At 37.4% G+C, this 22,779-nt stretch overlaps 1 protein-coding gene across 2 annotated transcripts in view; it reads right to left on the minus strand.

Moving 5' to 3' along the window:
* PTPRK (protein tyrosine phosphatase receptor type K) overlaps positions 1 to 22,779 on the minus strand; it is a 691,930-nt gene that overhangs the window by 286,417 nt on the left and 382,734 nt on the right. For both annotated transcript variants that reach the window (XM_010593476.3, XM_064290685.1), the window contains exon 6: positions 6,383 to 6,557. In XM_010593476.3, the coding sequence (XP_010591778.1) occupies positions 6,383 to 6,557 (175 nt within the window). The remainder of the gene's footprint in view (positions 1 to 6,382; positions 6,558 to 22,779) is intronic.

Below are 22,779 nucleotides of genomic sequence, written 5' to 3' on the forward strand. Positions count from 1 at the left end.
CAGAGTTTCGGTAATAACAGTGAGTCCCAGACAATGTTAGTATTAAATTTAAAAGCCAACATTTCCCTAATGCTTTTAAATAAACGAAGATACTTTTTAATGCTTTTATCTTGGAAGAAGTATTCCTAAACTGATTATATGAACAATTCAATTCAGGGTTCAGTTTCTGGTCGTATCAGAGTGTACCAGCTGAAATAAGGACATCCAGGATCTTTTTGCTCATTTAAAATTTAGAAATGTTCCAGACACCTTGAACATTGAATCACCTGAATGACAAGTAACTCCTACGAATGAGAGGAGACTCCAAATGTTTCTTGTATCATACTCAAGGGTAGCAAAGGGAAATTTTAAAATTTGAGACATTTGGAGTCTCCTCCAAATTTGAGATATTTAATACTCACTGATTGCATGTGCTTTCCTAACTACACAGGGACAACTGGGGGAAATCAGTATGTGGGATCTATGTGTTCCTAAACTTTCATTCCATTTCAGGTTTTATAAAACATAGATTTTTAAAATTTCATTCTCCCAGATAACTCCAAATGTCCTGTCAAGTTGACTAGTTTTTCACAACAGAAGCAAAGCAAAAGGATCTTCAAGTCACCATTAAGAAAAAAGATCTTTAGATGAATTCATGAGTCTGGCAGCTCTGCTACAAAAACCAGTTAAAAATCAATACAAAATAAAAATACAGACCTTTTGGTTTGCAGCTGAGTGCTTATCCACTGCACTGCCAATACTACATGGTACTGGACTGCCAAAGGTCTCAAATTACAAATTCCCTGGCCTTTAACCACCAACTAGAAAAAGTATTAGTAAAGTATGTCTAATCTTCCACTTTCTAAATGTCCTTGCTTCTAAAATAAAAACAATAAAATGAAATATTCAAACTCGATTTTTAACTGGTATATACAAAAAGGTTAGAATATGACATTTGTCAAATCATGATTTTTTTTTTAAGTAAAAAATATTTCATGCTACATTTAAAGTCACCCTAACTAGTTCATATAAGAAAGACAGACAGTGGTTCAGACACTACTAAAAACCACTGCTATCATCTTTTCCAAATAATGCCTGAGTCTTCTGCTATGCCAGCATACTTCATCCGTAGGTGAGGGGGTTTATTTGATTAATCACTCATTCCCTGCACCTTCTAGGGTCTGCTCATTGCTCTGACTTCAGTTAAACAATTTCATTTTTAATTTTTTGAAAAGTACTGTGTGCCTTTAATTAAAGAATATGCTATGTACAGTAGTAAACAAACACAAATTGAAACTAGACAGGCTGTAATGGAGCATTTTGTTGTTATTGTTACGTGCCATCAAGTCGATTCTGACTCATAGTGACCCCACGGGACAAAGTAGCACTGCCCCATAGGGTTTCCTAGGCTGTAATCTTTACTGGAACAGATTGCAAGGTCTTTTTCTTGTGGAGCTGCTGCATAAGTTCAAACCGCAGACCATGTGGTTAGTAGCCACATGCTTAACCACTGCACTACCACCAGGGCTCCTTGTGATGGAACATAAACTACAAATAATTATAATACAAACAGAAATGAAAACAATGTACTAACATTACAAAGTATCAGTGTCTCAAAGGTGAGATATCACAAAGGGCTATCTCAAAGAAGAGAGAGGGAATGCTTCCAGAAGAATTCTGGAGGAAAGAATCCATGTAGAAAGTGGTACCTCCACATCCATGACTGTCTGTTTCTTCTGTTTAATTTTCTGCCTCCATCTGAATTAATCCTGAGCTATTCTTACTTGGGTGAGTTTATCTACTCAAGATATTTCAACTAGCATATCTAAACACCAGGCTACCCAAACTCAATCCCAGCCTGATCTCTTTCCTGACCTCCAGGACCAAAGCTCCAGTTGGACATTTCTATTTGTATGCCATGCTTTCACTCCTACCTAATTCCAAATATCCCTCATTTTTGTGCTGGCCATTGGAATTAATAAATCAGTAGCTATATAATCATTCAAATACAAACCTAATATTAGTTTTGCCTTCTTTCCTCTTCACATGTGTACTAGGTGCTGGTACTATGCAAGTGATTCAGTTATTTAATGATAAACAGCTCATTATTCACCAAATAAGCTGTGACCCCGCTTCATGCAGTTACTTGACTTATGGTGATAATGCCCTTCTTCCACATTTCCATCATCTAAACTCTGTAAATCCTACAAGGTTAAATTTTACCTCATCTCGAAATATCCCCTCAGTTCCTGTTCTACTTGAATAGAATTAACAAACCTCTCTAACACTGCATATGCTCTGGAGCCCTGAGTACAAGAAGTTCTCAAGCTGTCTCTCCAATATGAAGCCATGTATTCTTTTTATAGTTGTGGGAGGTGGTGCCCTTTCTTTCCGCAACTGGACGTGAACAAGGAAGTGCGTAGCTAGATTGCTATCCTATAAACACTGAGAGAAACTGGCTTGGAATAGAGGCCGATATCATCCACTGCTGAGTGAAGACTTGGACAAAACCTGGGTCCTTCATGATTGCATGAGCCAACCCTGAGGCACATCTCTGCACTTTTCAGTTACAAAAGCCTGTAAACATCCTTATTCTTAAGTTATTTTGTGAAGTATTACAAAGGAAAATAACATCAATTCATATTCCTTGTGATTTTGAACACTACAATTTGTTATATCGATCTACTTACTCTGAGAACGGTTGGGTAAATGGAGTGACTTTCACCCTAATTTGCAGTTAGAGGTCACTGTTATTCATCAGGAATACATAAATATATTAACTGAATGCTTTATATATCCAGAGCTTTTTGATAAGGGCTAATGGCTAACACTAAAATTTAGAAAAAAGATCAAACAATAACAGCAAACAAAACCTGTGCTCCTCACATTAAAAAAACTTAAAATGTAATTGGAGAGTCACAGATAAAAATAATAGTTATAAAACCATTAACAACTTAGAACAGAAACTGAGTGGCAGTCATGGCAAACAGAATTTTATAGAAGTTTATTGTTCATCAATTTGATGAGAGACATAAACGGGTCTTTGAATCAGACAGGTAGAAAAGAGAGAGAAGACTGCAAGTGAGGCAGAGAATGAGCAGAACAAATCCATAACAGAACTTGGACTACAAAGTTGGTATTTTCAGTCTGAAGCTTGTAAACATCATTTCAACCTGTATTTCACATTATTTACACTTTAATTTTTTAGAAACATTGAACAAAAACGTCTGCTCTTCATCTCATCTCTGTAAAAACTTCTTTGTCAATAAGGATTGGCTTCTACAAGCTGAAGACATTATCATTACTCAAACTGATCTGGAAGCAATGCTAAAGTCATGACAAAGTAAATTGTGTTTCACTATACTTTTTGTTTTTTTCCCTTCCTCTGGCTGAGGGAACAAATAGATCAATACTCTTCAGCATGAGTATTTTGCAGAAAAAATTTTCATTTGTAACAAACAGCAACAAAAAGCCTTAAGCATGCCCTGTCACTTTCAGTTTCGGAGAAAATGCACTAATAAACTCTTACCCTTGGGTCATCTTTGACAACAGGCAATACCATGCCAGCTCTTATTAAAGACTATTCATATCACTGGCCCCAAAATTTCCTTTAAAATTACCATCTTTTTTACCCATGTAACAGGATGTCAGTTTTAAAAGTGCCAATGAGAGATAGGACTTGTCACCATAGTTAATTCTGAGCATTGTTTCAATACCAGGACAGCTGACCCTCAAGGGTATGCTTTTGGTTAGGAATATTTATCTGGTGGTTATCTAGGCAAACAAGAAAATATATTCCTCTATATTGGTTTTCAAATAAAACAGCAAGCAAAGTATCACCTATAACTAGGAGGTATATGCTAACAACCTAAAATATGTTGAAAAGAAAATATAAACTGCCAAATCTACCAAAATATATTTCTAAAATGTGAGCAGACTCTGGATAACCGATTTAAAGCACCATCATATTTTTACCCAATATTTACAATATAAAATCTAAAACAAAACATATGTTACAGGTCCATATTGTCTTTAAAAAAATAAAAAGAAGAGAAAAAGGGGGGAAAAAAAAACTAAACGTCCTATGAAATGTAAGGAGTCTCCCTTTACAGATTTTGTTGAAATCATTATTTCATAATACTCCCAGCACAGTGACAATGTAGCTGTCTTTGGGTAACAAAAAACAGGCTTTCATAAAATGGTCAAATCTACTTGAAGAATAAGATAAACAAGGGAGATCTCATAATAACAAAATAATCCTCTTTCAAAATAAACAGGCATAAAATGGCTACCCCAGAGGAGCCCTGTATATATAAAGGAAGCATTTGGATCAAAGCTTTGACTCTGCCCTCAACGCGTCAAATGAACACAAGACCACTTTCTCAAACTATGTGAACACAAGACCACTTTCTCAAACTTTAAGGTATTCAAAAGAACTTTTGCTGCACTATAAAAAGGCCCCATCTTGTTCATTTGCTGCATATTGGGGATGCACATACAATACCTTAAGACACAATGAGCATAATGACAATAGCACACCCACATTCTCCTTAATTCATAGCATATTAATCACTCTGAGGATAACCCAAGGACACCTTCAGGCTCTGAAACGTAAGCTCAGGTGAGAAAGGTGCTGGAATGAGGCTCAGTGAAGATAAATATACAAGAAAGTATGTACATGTGATAACTGTCCCTGTGTGAACACCAGAGTAAAATACTTTCATATTTTCTTAGTATTCAATAAATTGGGCTATGATTTCAGGTACTCGTGTAGATGCCCAAAGCCGACTCTGGAGACATGAAAGAAGTTTAAATAAAAATAGAGTCATATCCAATCTACAAAGATACATTTCTTTGATGATCTGACAAGACAAAAGCATACAAGAGGCCAATAGCGTCTTTTAATAATGTCAATGTGTGAGAAGCTGTGGTGGAACAACCAAGCCAAGCATTAGGAGTCAAGAAACATGGGGTTAAATTTTGGCTCAGATAATTATTAGATTTTTGTGGCTCTGGGCAAATCATCAAATAGTCTGAATTTCAATTTCCTTCTCTGTAAAAGTATTAAAGGCTAAAGTATTAAAATCAAGTAAGTCTTGAGATGAAATAATGTATGTAAAAGATACTCAATGTCAAGCATTATAAAATGAATTAACTTGAATACGAATGCAGCTAATATTCTCCCCTAAGTCGCTGGGCCCTGTTACATGATGTGCTGTCTCCCTGTTGGCACTTATGTCTCATACCCTTAATCCCGGACTCCCACCCCTCACCCTGGGCAACTTTCTCTCAATCTTCAGATATTATCACATAGAAGACTCATTCATAAAAGCCTCCCCTGACATCTCTGACAAATCTCAGTCCAGTTTAGATGCTGTTGTTATGGTCTCCCAAACTTCCTCTTAAAACTATTCATGTAGTTTACAATTCATTTGTGGGATTATCGATCGATGCTTGATACCTATTACAGGGCTGCTTTTCCTTTGAATATTCACATGGATGGCATCTTCATTTTTTTAAGGTACCGGTTCAGTCATCCATCACCTGCTCAAAGAGGCCTTTCTAGACTGCCTTAACAAAAATATCAATTCCTATCATTTGGTTTATCTTTCTTCACTGAGTTTAACTTGGGCTTGATACTAGTTTCATTCTTTTTCTATATTGTGTTCCTAATTGCGTTCCTCTATACTGCATTTCTATATTGCGTTCCTCAATGTTTAGTGCCATGTAGTCTAGAGCTTTGTATTTTATTTAAAATTGTATCGCAACAACCTGAAACAGTGTCTGGAATACAATAGGGACTCAGTAAATTTTGAATGAATGCAATATACACTGTGAACTAGTATTTGTTTTCCAGTATTCACTGCAAATGTACACGGATGTCATGACCCCTCCCAACACCTCTAGTAACCTTAGTGTCCAAGAATCTGAATGAGGACTTCTTAACAGTTCTAATGTTCTAAGATTGTACAGGGAGCCAAAATTCATGAACATCCACCAAAAGGTTTTGAAACTGGTAAAATTTGTAGGTCAATATGGACATAGGACTTTTGACCTTGGCCTCAAAGCCACTATGCTTTGAAAAACAAAAGTAGTATCTATAGAATTATTTTGAAGAGGAAGAAATAATCTAAAGTTAAATCAAGAACTACATGATAGTAATAGAACAAGGTATTTATTATGTTTAGCCATATTAGACCTTTTAAAAATAGATTCCCTTCAACAGAAACATTTGTTAAAAACTTGACCGACAAACTTTACAACTACTTCACAATGGTATGGTTGTTACAGTGACTTGAAATAAAGAGTACTGAGGCTTAAAAATCAATCCAAATATTTATAAAGTTGCTTTTGTTCTAATAAAGCCATGTGATTTCATGAAGTGAAAACAATTTTACCTTACCTCTCACAATAAGTTGAGCAAAGTTGGACACACCGGAACCTCGTTCTGACTGAGTTACACAGCGATACAAATCCTGGTCAGTTTTTGTCACTTCCTGCAATCGAAAGGAAGCAGCAAATCTTCTGTGATTGATGTTCTTAGTCTGGGCTACTGGTATATCTTCTCCATTCCGCCTCTGCAAACAGAAACCAGTCTTTAAAAACAGGCTTTTAACCTTTCCATAAATCTAAAGCATTTTAACAATCAATATCTGTGATAAATCATTCTTGCTGCTAAGTTAGAGGGAAAAGTCTATGTAGACCCACAATTTTTTGTTTTGTTTTGTTTTGTTTTACCTTTGTCATTCAATCAGGAAAGAATGTAGGTAAATACTAGAATTCTTTAAAGGGTGTAGTACTGACACTGGGGTAATCTCAGTTCTTCATAAAATTGCTACTGGCCCAGAGTATACCTGAATTAAAGGACATTTGATGGTCCCATGGCAAATGGTTCACTGCCCCCCACTTGCCTGTTCTCCTGGCGTAAATGTGTTAGTTTCTCTGAGTCTTGAAACAACATGCATAATAGATTTTGTCCCACCAATAGACTGAGGCCATGAGCTACACATCCCAGTATTCCAAACGTGTAGCATAGCTAACACAGAAGGATGATAAAATACTGATGAATAATGTGGAGTCAAACCAAAATCTGTATTCTCTGCAAACTTCTATATTTTGGGCATTACAGACAGTCTATTTACAGCATTTCAAAGAAGTAATCAAAAAAAAAAACTAAATGCTAAAAACATCCCTTGCCCATATTCAAAAGGAAATATTAGAAAATATATTTGCGATATCAGGGTATCTCACACAAGACCAATAGGCATAAACTATAAAGAAAATGATTGAAGTATTTAACGTTAATAAAATTTATTACTTCTACATGTTGAAAAGCATCATAAATAAGGTGAAAACTCAAGCCGCAAATGTGATATTTGTCATGGAAATATCCATCATAGGATAAATATCTGGGATATGTAAAGATCTTGAACAGTTCAGTGAGAAAAAAGATAAATAATCATATCAAAAAATGGACAAGCTACCAAAAGAGAAAATATATATGGCCAATAAAATTAAAAGAGATCCACAGCCTAAATCTTTAAACTTTTATATGTGAAAGATACCACAAAGGACAGAGAAAACTCACAATGGAGAGAACCGTTAATGATCCTCAACCTCAATTCTTGTCAGTGAAATGCTAAGTAAAACACCGCAATATATTTTCATACTACTCAATATGGGGAAAAAAATTACAGGGGGAAGTATACAGTGTTAGTCATTTTAAAAAATAACTTGTTAATATTTAGTAAGGTTGAAGGTGAACAAGCAATTATACATCTGGAATTCTACAATCAAATCACCTTTGCATATGTGCTAAAGGAGACGTACAAGGCTGTTAAACTCAGCATTGTTTATAATAGTTAAAGATGGGAAAGATCCAAACATCTATAGGGGAATGGATAAATAAACTGTGACTTATTCATTCAATAAAATATAATGAAGCACTTCCTAAAAATTACATAGCCTATGTTCATCAAAAGATTTCATCAAAAGAGTAAAAAGAGACTACAGACTGGGACAAAATTTTCAAGAATGGCATATAAGAGTCTAATCTCTAAAACATATAGAAAACTTCACCAACTCAATAGCAAAAAGACAAAGAATACAATTAAAAAGTGGGCAAAGATACTTCACCAAAGAAGACATTAAAGTGGCCAACAAACACATAAAGATACTCAAGATCATTAGTCATTACAGAGATGGAAATCTAAACCACAATGGGACACCATCTCACCTCTGCAAAAATGGCACTGATCAAATAAACAGAGAATAAATGCTGGTGAGGTTACAGGGAAATTGGAACCCTGCCTCACTGCTGGTAGAATTGTATATTGGTTCAATTACTATGGAAAACAGTATAGCGCTTCATCAGAAAGCAAAAATAGACCTACCCTGTGATCCAGTAATCCTGCTACTAGGCATATATACTAGAGATCCAGTAGCAGTGAAACGGATAGACATATGCAAAACTATGTTCATTGCAGCATTATTCACAACAGCAAAAAGATGGAAACAACTTAAGTGCTCATCAACAGATGAATGCATAAACGTTGTGGTACATACAATGAAATATTATGCACCCATAATGAATAATGATAATTTCTCAAAATACATTACAGCATGGATGAATCTGCAGGACATTATGCTTTGTGAAATAAGTCAATCACAAAAGGACAGATATTGATCTCATCATTATAAAATGACAAGTATAGGTATACATGTGGAAAGTAACATTCTTTGGTAGTTAACAGGGATGGGAGGAAGAGGAAGGGGCAATCACTTTCTAGACAGTAGACACTCATTTGTTTCAGTGATGGGAAAGACAATACCAAATAAGAACGAAGTCATCACATCTCGACCAAGGTAAATGATGACACTAAAAAGTACACAAGAATAAGGGACAATTTTGTAAAGCCTAGAATACACACAATTTTGTAACAGAAGTAACAACTAAAAAATATGTGTATAGTCACATAGATATGTACTTATATATAAGTATAAATCTACCTACTGCCATTGAGTCGATTCCAATTCACAGCGACCCCACGGTGTTTCTGAGGCTATAAATCTCTATGGAAGCAGATTGCCACATCTTTCTCCTGCAGAGCAGCTGGTGGTTTCAAATTCCCAACCTTTTGGTTAGCAGTCAATCACTTTAACCATTGTGCCACCAGGACTCCTTATATACAGTATAGGAAGGCACATATGAATATATGGATATGTATGCCTAGGTGTATCTGTAGGCATATGTATATACATGTTTATGTGTGCTGCATATATATTCATATACAAAATAAAGCACATAGGGGGCACAGTTATGGATACTTCCTAGATAAAACCAAATACCTCAGCGGACTGGTTTACTGGATTTGAGAGCTTAGAACCATAGTCTCGAAGGGCAACTCAGACAATTGGTACAATATAGTTCATAAGATAATGTTGTACATCCTAGTTTTATGAGCAGGGCTGGGGTTTTAAAAGCTTGCAAGCTGCCTTCTAAGATGCAACTAGTAGTCTCTGACCATCCAGAGCAAAAGAGAAAGAAGGAAACCAAACACTCAAAGAAGAAACTAGTTTACAGGACTAACAGTCAATAAAAACCATGGTTTCACCTACATTGAGACCAGAAGAACTAGATGGTGCCCAGCCACCACTACCTACCATTTCAACCAGAGAAACAATAGATGTTCCCAGATAGAATGGGAGAAAAATGTAGAACAAAACTGAAATTCCTGAAAAAACTGTCAGACTTACTGGACTGGTACAGGTTTGAGAAACTCCTGAGACTATCACCCTGGGATATCCTTTAAACATGGAACTCAAAGCATTCACAGAGGTCACCTTTCAGCCAAATGAGAGATTGGCTCATAAAATAAATAATAACACCAGTGAGTACTGTGCTTCTCTAAATAATCATCTCAATGAAACCAAATGCTAAACATCTACTTGAGACCAAAGATGAGAAAGTAAGGAGGGACAGGGAACCCAGACCAATGGAAACAGAACAACCAGAACGGAAATAATGAGAATGCTAACACATTGTGAAGAAGTAACTAGCGTCACTGAACAATATGTATAGCCAAACAAAACCAAACCCAGTGCCACTGAGTCGATTCCAACTCATAGCGACCCTATAGGACAGAGTAGAATTGCCCCATAGAGTTTTCAAGCAGCGCCTCGTGGATTCGAACTGCTGACCCTTTGGTTAGCAGCTGTAGCACTTAACCACTACACCACCAGGGTTTCTGAACAATATGTATAGAAATTGTTAAATGAGACCCTAACACACTGTGTAAATTTTCACCCAAAACAAAATATTAAAGAAAAATACAATGTGGCTATTTAATTAAATAAACTAGGTGTGTGCTGGTGTTAAACAGCTAGTTCTACAACCAAAAGAATAAAGCACTGATTTGTAGCATTTGTGTATTTCAGGTTCACCATGGCTAATTTCAAATTACTAATGTGTCTACTGGCTCTCAATATTCCTAAAAGTTAACAATCTACTATTCTCACAGGCCGCTGCTCCCCACCTTCAGCATTGTACTGACTGTAACTGTAAGCATGCATACTTAAATTTCAAAAAAAGCATTCTTTAACTAAAATGTTAACTTCCATTATATTAAGGTTGTATGTACATTAGTGGCAATTTTATTGTTTTGTGTAACTTTTTGTGTTTTAAGTATTTTGTATTTTTAAAATAAACGTACATAGTGAAGGGGGCACTCTATTTTTCAGTTTTTTTTTTTTTTTAATCTTGAGATGTACTATATATCTTTAATCACTCTTTTCCATATCTGAAATGGTACATATGTGCATTTTATGTATTATATATATGTATGTGTATGCATATGCATACATGTATATCTAAGTACACAAGGTCCCAGTTACAATTTTTCATTCTTTCAGCATTTTGTTAATTCTTTCCTCAACAGCCAATTTCCTGGCTACTGTACTAAGACCTCGCCTCATTCCACAGGAACATATGGAAGAGAACAAGCAGCTCATGTTCAAAACCTCTGAGATATAAATCCATAAAATCAGCCAAAATGTTCTTTCCCTACAAATCAAATAAAGTTAAAATCATTAAACATGCAAATCTCAGACTCCATTTTTTTCAATTGTTGTTGTTCTTGTTACATGCTGTCAAGTTGGTTCCAACTCATAGAGACCCTATATACAACAGAAAGAAATGCTGCCAGATATTGCACCATCCTCACAATCATTGCTATGTTTGAGACCATGGTTGCAGCCACTGTGTCAATCCATCTTATTGAGGGTCTTCCTCTTTCTCGCTGACCTTCTACTTTACCAAGAATGATGTCCTCCTCCAGGGACTGATCCCTGCTGACAACATCTCCAAAGTATGTGAAACATAATCTTGCCATCCTTGCTTCTAGGGAGCATTCTGGTTGTACTTCTTCAAAGACAGATTTGTTCATTATTTTGGCAGTCCACAGTATATTCAATATTCTTCACCAACACCACAATTCAAAGGCATCAAGTCTTCTTCGGTCTTTCTTATTATTCATTGTTCAGCTTTCCCATGCATATGAGGCAATTGAAAATACCATGGCTTGGGTCAGGTGCACCTTAGTCCTCAAGGTGAAATCTTTGCTTTCCAATACTTTAAAGAAGTCTTTCACAGCAGATTTGTCCAATTCTTGACTGCTGTTTCCATGGGTGCTGATTATGGATCCAAATAAACTGAAAAACCAAAACAAAAAACAAAAAAACCAAACCCAGTTGATTCTGACTCATAGCAACCCTACAGGACAGAGTAGAACAGCCCCATAGAGCTTCCAAGGAGCGCCTGGAGGATTCGAACTGCTGACCCTTTGGTTAGCAGCCGTAGCATTTAACCACTATACCACCTAGACAAAATCCCTGATTTTGCTTATGGGTGCAGTTGTGAGGATGTTTGTTTTCTTTATGCTGCGGTCTAACCCATACTGAAAGCTATGGTGTTTGATCTTCATCAGTAAGTTCTTCAAGTTCTCTTCACTTTCAGCAAGCAAAGTTGTATCATCTGCTTAACACAGGTTGTTAATGAGTCTTTCTCCAATTCTGATTCCCACGTTCTTCTTCATATAGTCCAGTTTCTCTGATTATTTGCTCAGCATACAGATGGAATAAGTACATACCTATGAGTAGGAACTGACTCAACAGCAACAGGTTTCCAATTAGTATACCATTATTCCCATACATTCTTTTAAATTAGAAGGCAGAACAGGATTCATCGTTCCTTACTGTCTCAGACATTCTCATTTCTTTTCCTTCATTGTGTCCCTGAAGAAGCTTTCTCAACCTTGTGTCACTTTTCGCCCTGCCATTTATATTTCTCAGTCTATAGATAAAACCACCCAATTCCTGATACCTGCTCTGCCTTATGAATGTATTTGTGTGAGTGAACACACGCCCACCTCTTCTGACATCATGCTTTTCAAAAATCCTTCTTTCTTGCGAAGAGATTCTGGGTGCCCGTAAAGTTTGCCTCTCAATAATCAGTCCATCTTTTCACCATAATTGACATTCCTCTCACAATACTATTTTCCTCCAAAATTTTCTGAAAGGAGGGCACATTTTCTTCTACTGTTATATGCTCCTTTAGGGAGTGGATAACATAATTCTGGTCCTGACTTGCAGACCACTCTTTTACCGTCTCACTAAACAACTTTTCTACTTCTGTATTATAGATTGAATTTTGTTCCCCAAAAACGAACCAAAAAATTTTATTTATGAATGTCACCCTGTTTGGAAATAGTTTTCTTTTGCCGTGTTAATGAGGTCGTAAGGAGTAGGGTGGACCCTAGATTTAATTCCTTCTGAGTGATGTCTTGTAAAAAGGGAAAACAGACACAGAGAGACACATGCACACAGGAGTAAATGTCATATGACAGTGGAGGCAGATGGGTCTATTCATAGAAAAATAAGGCCAAGGATTGCTAATAGTCACCAAAACTAGGAAAGAGGCCTACAGAAAGAAATGATGGGGGGGAGGCCTTGATTTTGACTTCCAGCCTCCAGAACTGTAAGAAATAAATTTTTGTTCTTTAAAACCACCCCACCCACTTTGGGGAATTTTGTTGTGGCAGCTCTAGAAACTAAGATGTTATCTGTATCTACATAAGTACACATTTTTTTTTCTTCCATCATATCGAATATGTATTATCTTCATTTACTGGTGCTCAAATAATTTGTTAAAATGGATTAAAAACAACACCATGGGATATACATGATTTCTGTAATTAACGAGTAGAGTAGACTTAGGTGTTATTTATCTCTTTGAAATAAATTAACAATAAAATTATTATAATCATAAAATTCAGAATTAACTTCAGTGACAATTTGATATGCACCTCCTGGTATTATGATAGCTGTTACTAAGTTCTGTCACTCCACTCTCATGCAAACCAACCATGACAGTCATGTCCATTGAACTATCATAAAATCAAAATTTAGGCAGCTTAGAAATATGATACGTAGAGAAGGCAGTGCCAAGACGGTAGAATAGCCAGACGTTAACAGTGGTGCCCCTTACAACGAAGACTCAAAAAAAGTTAATCAATTATATATGACAATTTAGGAGCCCTGAATTTCAAAGGCAAAGTTGAGGAGTCAGGCTGAGCAGGAGGGGGAGGGAGAGACTGTTCAGAAGCAGTGAAGAAGTGCCAGACCTGACCTAGCCAGTACCCTACAGGCTAGATCATTTGGTGCACACAGGCTGAGGCAAGCAGTAGCACTCAGGATGCATTCTACCACATCAGGAGAAACTGATCAGTGGAGAAATCTGCACAAGCCTCTGGAGCCAGGGGACAGCAGCACTGATCTAAGAAAGTTAAATGAAAGCATCTAACCTACCACACAGGATCAAAATAACCATGTCCCCTTTGAGAATTCTGTAACATAGAAGTGTCTCTCTTCCCCTCCCCTACCCCCTCCCTCGCCCCCTCCCTGCTCTGCTCTGCAGCTGGCCCAACAGTGTTCAGTGGGTGCCGTGTCCTCTAGGCCAGAAGTGGGTCCCATCACACCTGAGACACTCTCTTGGCTTTGGGGAGGGAACAATAAATAAACAAAAAAAGGAAGAAACTACCAGCTCCCCTAAGCTGGGATTGTGGGCTAACCACACCCAAACAGTCTCTCAGCTTTAAAAAATCACCATGCTCCCTAAGCTGAGAACTCAGGGCAGGCACTGACCCTTTGCCAAGGCACAGGCATAAGGGGTCCACAGACTTTGAATGCCTTTCACCGCTGCCTAGACCTGTGTGGGCCCATTCAACAGTATAGACCCTCATTACAACGGTACAACAGGGTATATACCTGAAACCTGCTTTCGAATGAAATAGCCAAGGGAGAGTGGCAGATTCATGACATTTGATACCACCTAGCCCTTTAAACAGGGTCCTTCACCAAGCTACATCAGCAACCTGAGGACTGGTGGTTTCACCCCCTCACCTAGTGACGTATGACTGGGGTCCAAGAATAAGTGGTGGTTTCCAGTTCTTACAGTCAACAGCACTGAGTGCTCAACGTCTGACTCCAAAACCCACCCACCCACCCAAGAGTTCTAGGGGATAGGGACACACCTTCCACCTAGGCACACAAGGGCAGGCATGAGCCCCCTACCTTGTTCAGCACGTAACTCCCTACTGTGGCCAGATAATAGTGCCTGCTCTAGAAACCTCTACATAACCTTGTTCATTTAGGACTGTAAATGAGAACCTGCACAACACCCTCAGTGACCGATGACATGGACACCTGAGCTGAATTCACACAAAAAAAGTAAATGGACTCCTAGGCTCACACACCTAGTAGCGCCTCTAACCACGTACTGACAGGATACGAGAGCTTCAAAGACACTGATAATCAAAGTAGCTCACATACCTAGCCAATTTGGGCATATCAAAACAAAAAAAAAACAAAACAAAAAAAACACAAGAAGCTACAATAAATAAATATAATAACTGATTGATGGCTTGGAGACAACAGGCAATATGAAATCACATAAAGAGGTAGGTTATGATGGCTCTAATAATAGGCTAAAACAAAGAACCAGGAAACACCCCAGAGGGAGAGAAGGGCTTGGAATTACCAGAGGTAGAATTCAAAGGATTAATATACTAAGCTCTTCAAGACATCAGGAAGGAGATTAGGCAAAACTCAGACTAAGCCAAAGAACATACAGACAAAAATAGAGAAGAATTTAGGAAAGCTATTTTTATACAAGAGCAGAATGACAAATTAACAGGCTGCCAAAATCCATAGAGAGACAGCAAATAGAAATCCAAAGGACTAACAATAAAATTTCAGAATTAGACAACTCAAAACAAAGCCATAGGAGCAGAATTGAGGCAATGAACGTCAGATTTAATGACATCATAGATAAAGCATTTGACATCAATGTATTTGATGAAAAATCAGACAAAAGAATTTGCTAAAAATGAAGAAACCCCTAAGAATTATGTGAAACTTTATTAAGAGAAATAATCTATGAGTTATTGGAGTACCAGACTTGGGGGGGGGAGGGAAGGGGTGTAACAGAAAATACAGAGAGAATTGTTGAAGATTTGCTGGCAGAAAACTTCCCTGATATCATGAAATACAAGAAGATATCTATCGAAGAAGCTCATCGAAACCCAAACAAGGTTAGTTCCCAAAAGAAATTCACCAAGACATGTTATAATAAACTTACCAAAACCAAAGATAAAGATGGAATTTTAAGAGCAGCTAGGGATAAACGAAAAATCACCTACAAAGGAGAATCAATCAGATTAAGCTCTGACCACTCAGCAGAAACCATGCAAGGAAGGAGGCAGTGGGATGACATATACAAAGCCTTGAAGGAAAAAAAAAAAAAAAATGCCAATCAAGAATTACACATCTAGCCAAACTAACTCACAAATATGAAGGCAAAATTAGGGCATTTCCAGATAAACGGAAGTTGAGGGAATGTGTAAAAATCAAACCCAAATAACAAGAACTAATAAAGGGAGTCTTCCAGCTACAGAATCAATAATATCAGATAGGAGGAGGGGCCAAGATAGCGGACTAGGTGGACGCTACCGCGGATCCCTCTTGCAACAAAGACTCGGAAAAACAAGTGAATCGATCACATACATAAAAATCTACGAACTCTGAACAACAAACACAGACTCAGAGACGGAAAACGAACAAATACGGGCAGACAGCAACCGTTTTCAGAACTAGGAGCCAGCGTACCAGGCGGCTCCATTAACATCCGAATACCCTGAGCCAGAGGGAGAATTCAAATAGGGATCTGACTGCATTTTTTTATAGCTGATTACCTGGAAAATCTAGTTTCCCAGTGATGGCTCAGAGACAGCAGTCCATATCAAACCACATAAAGAAACAGACCATGACAGCTTCTCCAACCACCCAAACAAAAGAATCAAAATCTTTCCCAAATGAAGATACAATCCTGGAATTATCAGATACAGAATATAAAAAACTAATTTACAGAATGCTTAAAGATATCACAAATGAAATTAGGATAACTGCAGAAAAAGCCAAGGAACACACTGATAAAACTGTTGAAGAACTCAAAAAGATTATTCAAGAACATAGTGGAAAAATTAATAAGTTGCAAGAATCCATAGAGAGACAGCATGTAGAAATCCAAAAGATTAACAATAAAATTACAGAATTAGACAACACAATAGGAAGTCAGAGGAGCAGACTCGAGCAATTAGAATGTAGACTGGGCCTTCTGGAGGACCAGGGAATCAACACCAACATAGCTGAAAAAAAATCAGATAAAAGAATTAAAAAAAAAGAAGAAACCCTAAGAATCATGTGGGACTCTATCAAGAAGGATAACTTGCGAGTGATTGGAGTCCCAGAACAGGGAGGGGGACAGAAAACACAGAGAAAATAGTTGAAGAACTCCTGACACAAAACTTCCCTGACATCATGAAAGACGAAAGGATATCTATCCAAGATGCTCATCGAACCCCATTTAAGACTGACCCGAAAAGAAAAACACCAAGACATATTATCATCAAACTCGCCAAAACCAAAGATAAACAGAAAATTTTAAAAGCAGCCAGGGAGAAAAGAAAGGTTTCCTTCAAGGGAGAATCAATAAGAATAAGTTCAGACTACTCAGCAGAAACCATGCAGGCAAGAAGGGAATGGGACAACGTATACAGAGCACTCAAAGAGAAAAACTGCCAACCAAGGATCATATATCCCGCAAAACTCTCTCTGAAATATGAAGGAGAAATTAAGATATTTACAGATCAACACAAGTTGAGAGAATTTGCAAAAACTAAACCAAGACTGCAAGAAATACTAAAGGAGATTGTTTGGCCTGATGACCAATAATATCAGGTACCAGCACAATACAAGGTCACAAAACAGAACGTCCTGATATCAACGCAACTCAAATAGGGAAAGCACAAAAACAAACAAATTAAGATTAATTATAAAAAATAAATAAATAAACAAAATAATACACATAACAGGAAATCATGGAAATCAATAGGTAAAAGATCACAATAATCAAAAAGAGGGACTAAATACAGGAGGCATTGAACTGCCAGATGGAGAGTGATACAAGGCGATATAGAACGATACAAGTTAGGTTTTCACTTAGAAAAATAGGGGTAAATAATAAGGTAACCACAAAAAGGAATATCAATTCCATAACTCAAGAAAAAAGCCAAGAAAAACATAACGACTCAACAAACATAAAGTTAACCATTATGAAAATGAGGATCTCACAAGCTGCTAAGAAAAACGTCTCAGCACAAAAAAGCATGTGGAAAAATGAAATGGCCAACAACACACATGAAAAGGAATCAAAATGACAGCACTAAAAACCTATTTATCTATAATTACGCTGAATGTAAATGGACTAAATGCACGAATAAAGAGACAGAGAGTCACAGACTGGATAAAGAAACACGAGCCAACTATATGCTGCCTACAAGAGACACACCTTAGACTTAGAGACACAAACAAACTAAAACTCAAATGATGGAAAAAAATATATCAAGCAAACAATAAGCAAAAAAGAAGAGGAGTAGCAATATTAATTTCTGACAAAATAGACTTTAGACTTAAATCCGCCACAAAGAATAAAGAAGGACACTATATAATGATAAAAGGGACAATTGATCAGGAAGACATAACCATATTAAATATTTACGCACCCAACGACAGGGCTGCAAGATACATAAATCAAATTTTAACAGAATTGAAAAGTGAGATAGACACCTCCACATTTATAGTAGGAGACTTCAACACACCACTTTCGGAGAAGGACAGGACATCCAGTAAGAAGCTCAATAGAGACACGGAAGACCTACTTACAACAATCAACCAACTTGACCTCATTGACTTATACAGAACTCTCCACCCAACTGCTGCAAAATATACTTTCTTTTCTAGTGCACATGGAACATTCTCTAGAATAGACCACATATTAGGTCATAAAACAAACCTTTGCAGAATCCAAAACATCGAAATATTACAAAGCATCTTCTCAGACCACAAGGCAATGAAGCTAGAAATCAATAACAGAAAAACTAGGGAAAAGAAATCAAATACTTGGAAACTGAACAATACCCTCCTGAAAAAAGACTGGGTTATAGAAGACATCAAGGAGGGAATAAGGAAATTCTTAGAAAGGAACGAGAATGAAAATACTTCCTATCAAAACCTCTGGGACACAGCAAAAGCAGTGCTCAGAGGCCAATTTATATCAATAAATGCACACATACAAAAAGAAGAAAGAGCCAAAAGCAGAGAACTGTCCCTACAACTTGAACAAATAGAGAGTGAGCAACAAAAGAACCTACCAGGCACCAGAAGAAAACAAATAATAAAAATTAGAGCTGAACTAAATGAATTAGAGAACAGAAAAACAATTGGAAGAATTAACAAAGCCAAAAGCTGGTTCTTTGAAAAAATTAACAAAATTGATAAACCATTGGCTAGACTGACTAAAGAAATACAGGAAAGGAAACAAATAACCCGAATAAGAAACGAGAAGGACCACATCACAACAGAGTCAAATGAAATTAAAAGAATCATTTCAGATTATTATGAAAAATTGTACTCTAACAAATTTGAAAACCTAGAAGAAATGGATAAATTCTTGGAAAAATACTACCTACCTAAACTAACACATTCAGAAGTATAACAACTAAATAGACCCATAACAAAAAAAGAGATTGAAACGGTAATCAAAAAACTTCCAACAAAAAAAAGTCCTGGCCCAGACGGCTTCACTGCAGAGTTCTACCAAACCTTCAGAGAAGACTTAACACCATTACTACTGAAGTTATTTCAAAGCATAGAAAAAGACGGAATACTACCCAACTCATTCTATGAAGCCACCATCTCCCTGATACCAAAACCAGGTAAAGACATTACAAAAAAAGAAAATTTTAGACCTATATCCCTCATGAACATTGATGCAAAAATCCTCAACAAAATTCTAGCCAATAGAATCCAACAACACATCAAAAAAATAATTCACCATAATCAAGTGGGATTTATACCAGGTATGCAAGGCTGGTTTAATATCAGAAAAACCATTAATGTAATCCATCACATAAATAAAACAAAGGATAAAAACCACATGATCTTATCAATAGATGCAGAAAAGGCATTTGACAAAGTTCAACACCCATTTATGATAAAAACTCTTACCAAAATAGGAATTGAAGGAAAATTCCTCAACATAATAAAGGGCATCTATGCAAAGCCAACAGCCAATATCACTCTAAATGGAGAGAACCTGAAAGCATTTCCCTTGAGAAGGGGAACCAGACAAGGATGCCCTTCATCACCGCTCTTATTCAACATCGTGTTGGAAGTCCTAGCCAGGGCAATTAGGCTAGACAAAGAAATAAAGCGTATCCAGATTGGCAAGGAGGAAGTAAAGCTATCACTATTTGCAGATGACATGATCGTATACATGGAAAACCCTAAGGAATCCTCCAGAAAACTACTGAAACTAATAGGACAGTTTGGCAGAGTCTCAGGTTATAAAATAAACATACAAAAATCACTTGGATTCCTCTACATCAACAAAAAGAACACCGAAGAGGAAATAACCAAATCAATACCATTCACAGTAGCCCCCAAGAAGATAAAATACTTAGGAACAAATCTTACCAAGGATGTAAAAGACCTATACAAAGAAAACTATAAAACTCTGCTACAAGAAATTCAAAAGGACATACTTAAGTGGAAAAACATACCCTGCTCATGGATAGGAAGACTTAACATAGTAAAAATGTCTATTCTACCAAAAGCCATCCATACATATAACGCACTTCCAATCCAAATACCAATGTCATATTTTAAGGGGATAGAGAAACAAATCACTAATTTCATATGGAAGGGAAAGAACCCCCGGATAAGCAAAGCATTACTGAAAAAGAAGAAGAAAGTAGGAGGCCTCACTCTACCTGATTTCAGAACCTATTATACAGCTACAGTAGTCAAAACAGCCTGGTACTGGTACAACAACAGGCACATAGACCAATGGAACAGAATTGAGAACCCAGATATAAATCCATCCACGTATGAGCAGCTGATATTTGACAAAGGACCAGTGTCAATCAATTGGGGAAATGATAGTCTTTTTAACAAATGGTGCTGGCATAACTGGATATCCATTTGCAAAAGAATGAAACAGGACCCATACCTCACACCATGCACAAAAACTAACTCCAAGTGGATCAAAGACCTAAACATAAAGACTAAAACGATAAAGATCATGGAAGAAAAAAATAGGGACAACCCTAGGAGCCCTAATACAAGGCATAAACAGTATACAAAACATTACCAAAAATGATGAAGAGAAACCAGATAACTGGGAGCTCCTAAAAATCAAACACCTATGCTCATCTAAAGACTTCACCAAAAGAGTAAAAAGACCACCTACAGACTGGGAAAGAGCATTCAGCTATGGCATCTCAGACCAGCGCCTGATCTCTAAAATCTACATGATTCTGTCAAAACTCAACCACAAAAAGACAAACAACCCAATCAAGAAGTGGGCAAAGGATATGAACACACATTTCACTAAAGAAGATATTCAGGCAGCCAACAGATACATGAGAAAATGCTCTCGATCATTAGCCATTAGAGAAATGCAAATTAAAACTACGATGAGATTCCATCTCACACCAACTAGACTGGCATTAATCCAAAAAACACAAAATAATAAATGTTGGAGAGGCTGTGGAGAGATTGGAACTCTCATACACTGCTGGTGGGAATGTAAAATGGTACAACCACTTTGGAAATCCATCTGGCGTTATCTTAAACAGTTAGAAATAGAACTACCATACAACCCAGAAATCCCACTCCTCGGAATATACCCTAGAGATACAAGAGCCTTCACACAAACAGATATATACACACCCATGTTTATTGCAGCTCTGTTTACAATAGCAAAAAGCTGGAAGCAACCAAGATGTCCATCAACGGATGAATGGGTTAATAAATTGTGGTATATTCACACAATGGAATACTACGCATCGATAAAGAACAGTGACGAATCTGTGAAACATTTCATAACATGGAGGAACCTGGAAGGCATTATGCTGAGCGAAATGAGTCAGTTGCAAAAGGACAAATATTGTATAAGACCACTATTATAAGATCTTGAGAAATAGAAAAAACGGAGAAGAACACATACTTTTGTGGTTACAAAGGGGAGAGGGAGGGAGGGAGGGAGGGAGGGAGAGGGCTTTTTATTGATCAATCAGTAGATAAGAACTGCTTTGGGTGAAGGGAAAGACAACACTCAATACAAGGAAGGTCAGCCTAATTGGACTGGACTGAAAGCAAAGAGGTTTCCGGGATAAAATGAAAGCTTCAAAGGTCAGCGGAGCAGGGGCTGGGGTCTGGGGAACTTGGTTTGAGGGGACTTCTAAGTCAATGGGCAAAATAACTCTATTATGAAAACATTCTGCATCCCACTTTGAATTGTGGCGCCTGGGGTCCTAAATGCCAACAAGCGGCCATCTAAGATACATCAATTGGTCTCAACCCACCTGGAGCAAAGGCAAAGGAAGAACACCAAGGTCACACGACAACTAAGAACCCAAGAGACAGAAAGGGCCACATGAACCAGAGACATACATTATCCTGAGACCAGAAGAACTAGTTGGTGCCTGGCCACAATCGATGTCTGCCCTGTCAGGGAGCACAACAGACAGCTCCTGAAGGAGCAGGAGACCAATGGGATACAGACCCCAAATTCTCATAAAAAGACCATACTTAATGGTGTGACTGTGACTAGAGGAATCCCAGAGACAATGCTCCCCAGAACTTCTGATGGCACAGGACAGGAACCATCCCCGAAGACAACTCATCAGGCATGAAAAGGACTGGTCAGTGGGGGGGGGGGGGGGGAGAGAGATGCTGATGAAGAGTGAGCTAATTAAATCAGGTGGACACTGGAGAGTGTGTTGGCAACTCTTGACTGGAGGGGGGATGGGAAGATAGAGAGAGAGGGAAGATGGCAAAATTGGCACGAAACGAGAGACTGAAAGGGCTGACTCAATAGGGGGAGAGCAAGTGGGAGAAGGGAGTAAGATGTATGTAAACCTACATGTGACAGACTGATTGGAATGGTAAATGTTCACTTGAAGCTTAAAAATTAATAATAAAAAAAAAATATCAGATAACAACCCAAGACTAAAACACAGGACAGAACAACCAGATTATCAACCCACATAGGAAGGTCACCAAAATAAGTCAAAGTTAAAACACTGAAAATAGGGAAACAGAGATGTCAATATGTAAAAGATG

The sequence above is a fragment of the Loxodonta africana genome, chromosome 1 (assembly GCF_030014295.1).
Source record: "Loxodonta africana isolate mLoxAfr1 chromosome 1, mLoxAfr1.hap2, whole genome shotgun sequence".
Taxonomy (NCBI): domain Eukaryota; kingdom Metazoa; phylum Chordata; class Mammalia; order Proboscidea; family Elephantidae; genus Loxodonta; species Loxodonta africana.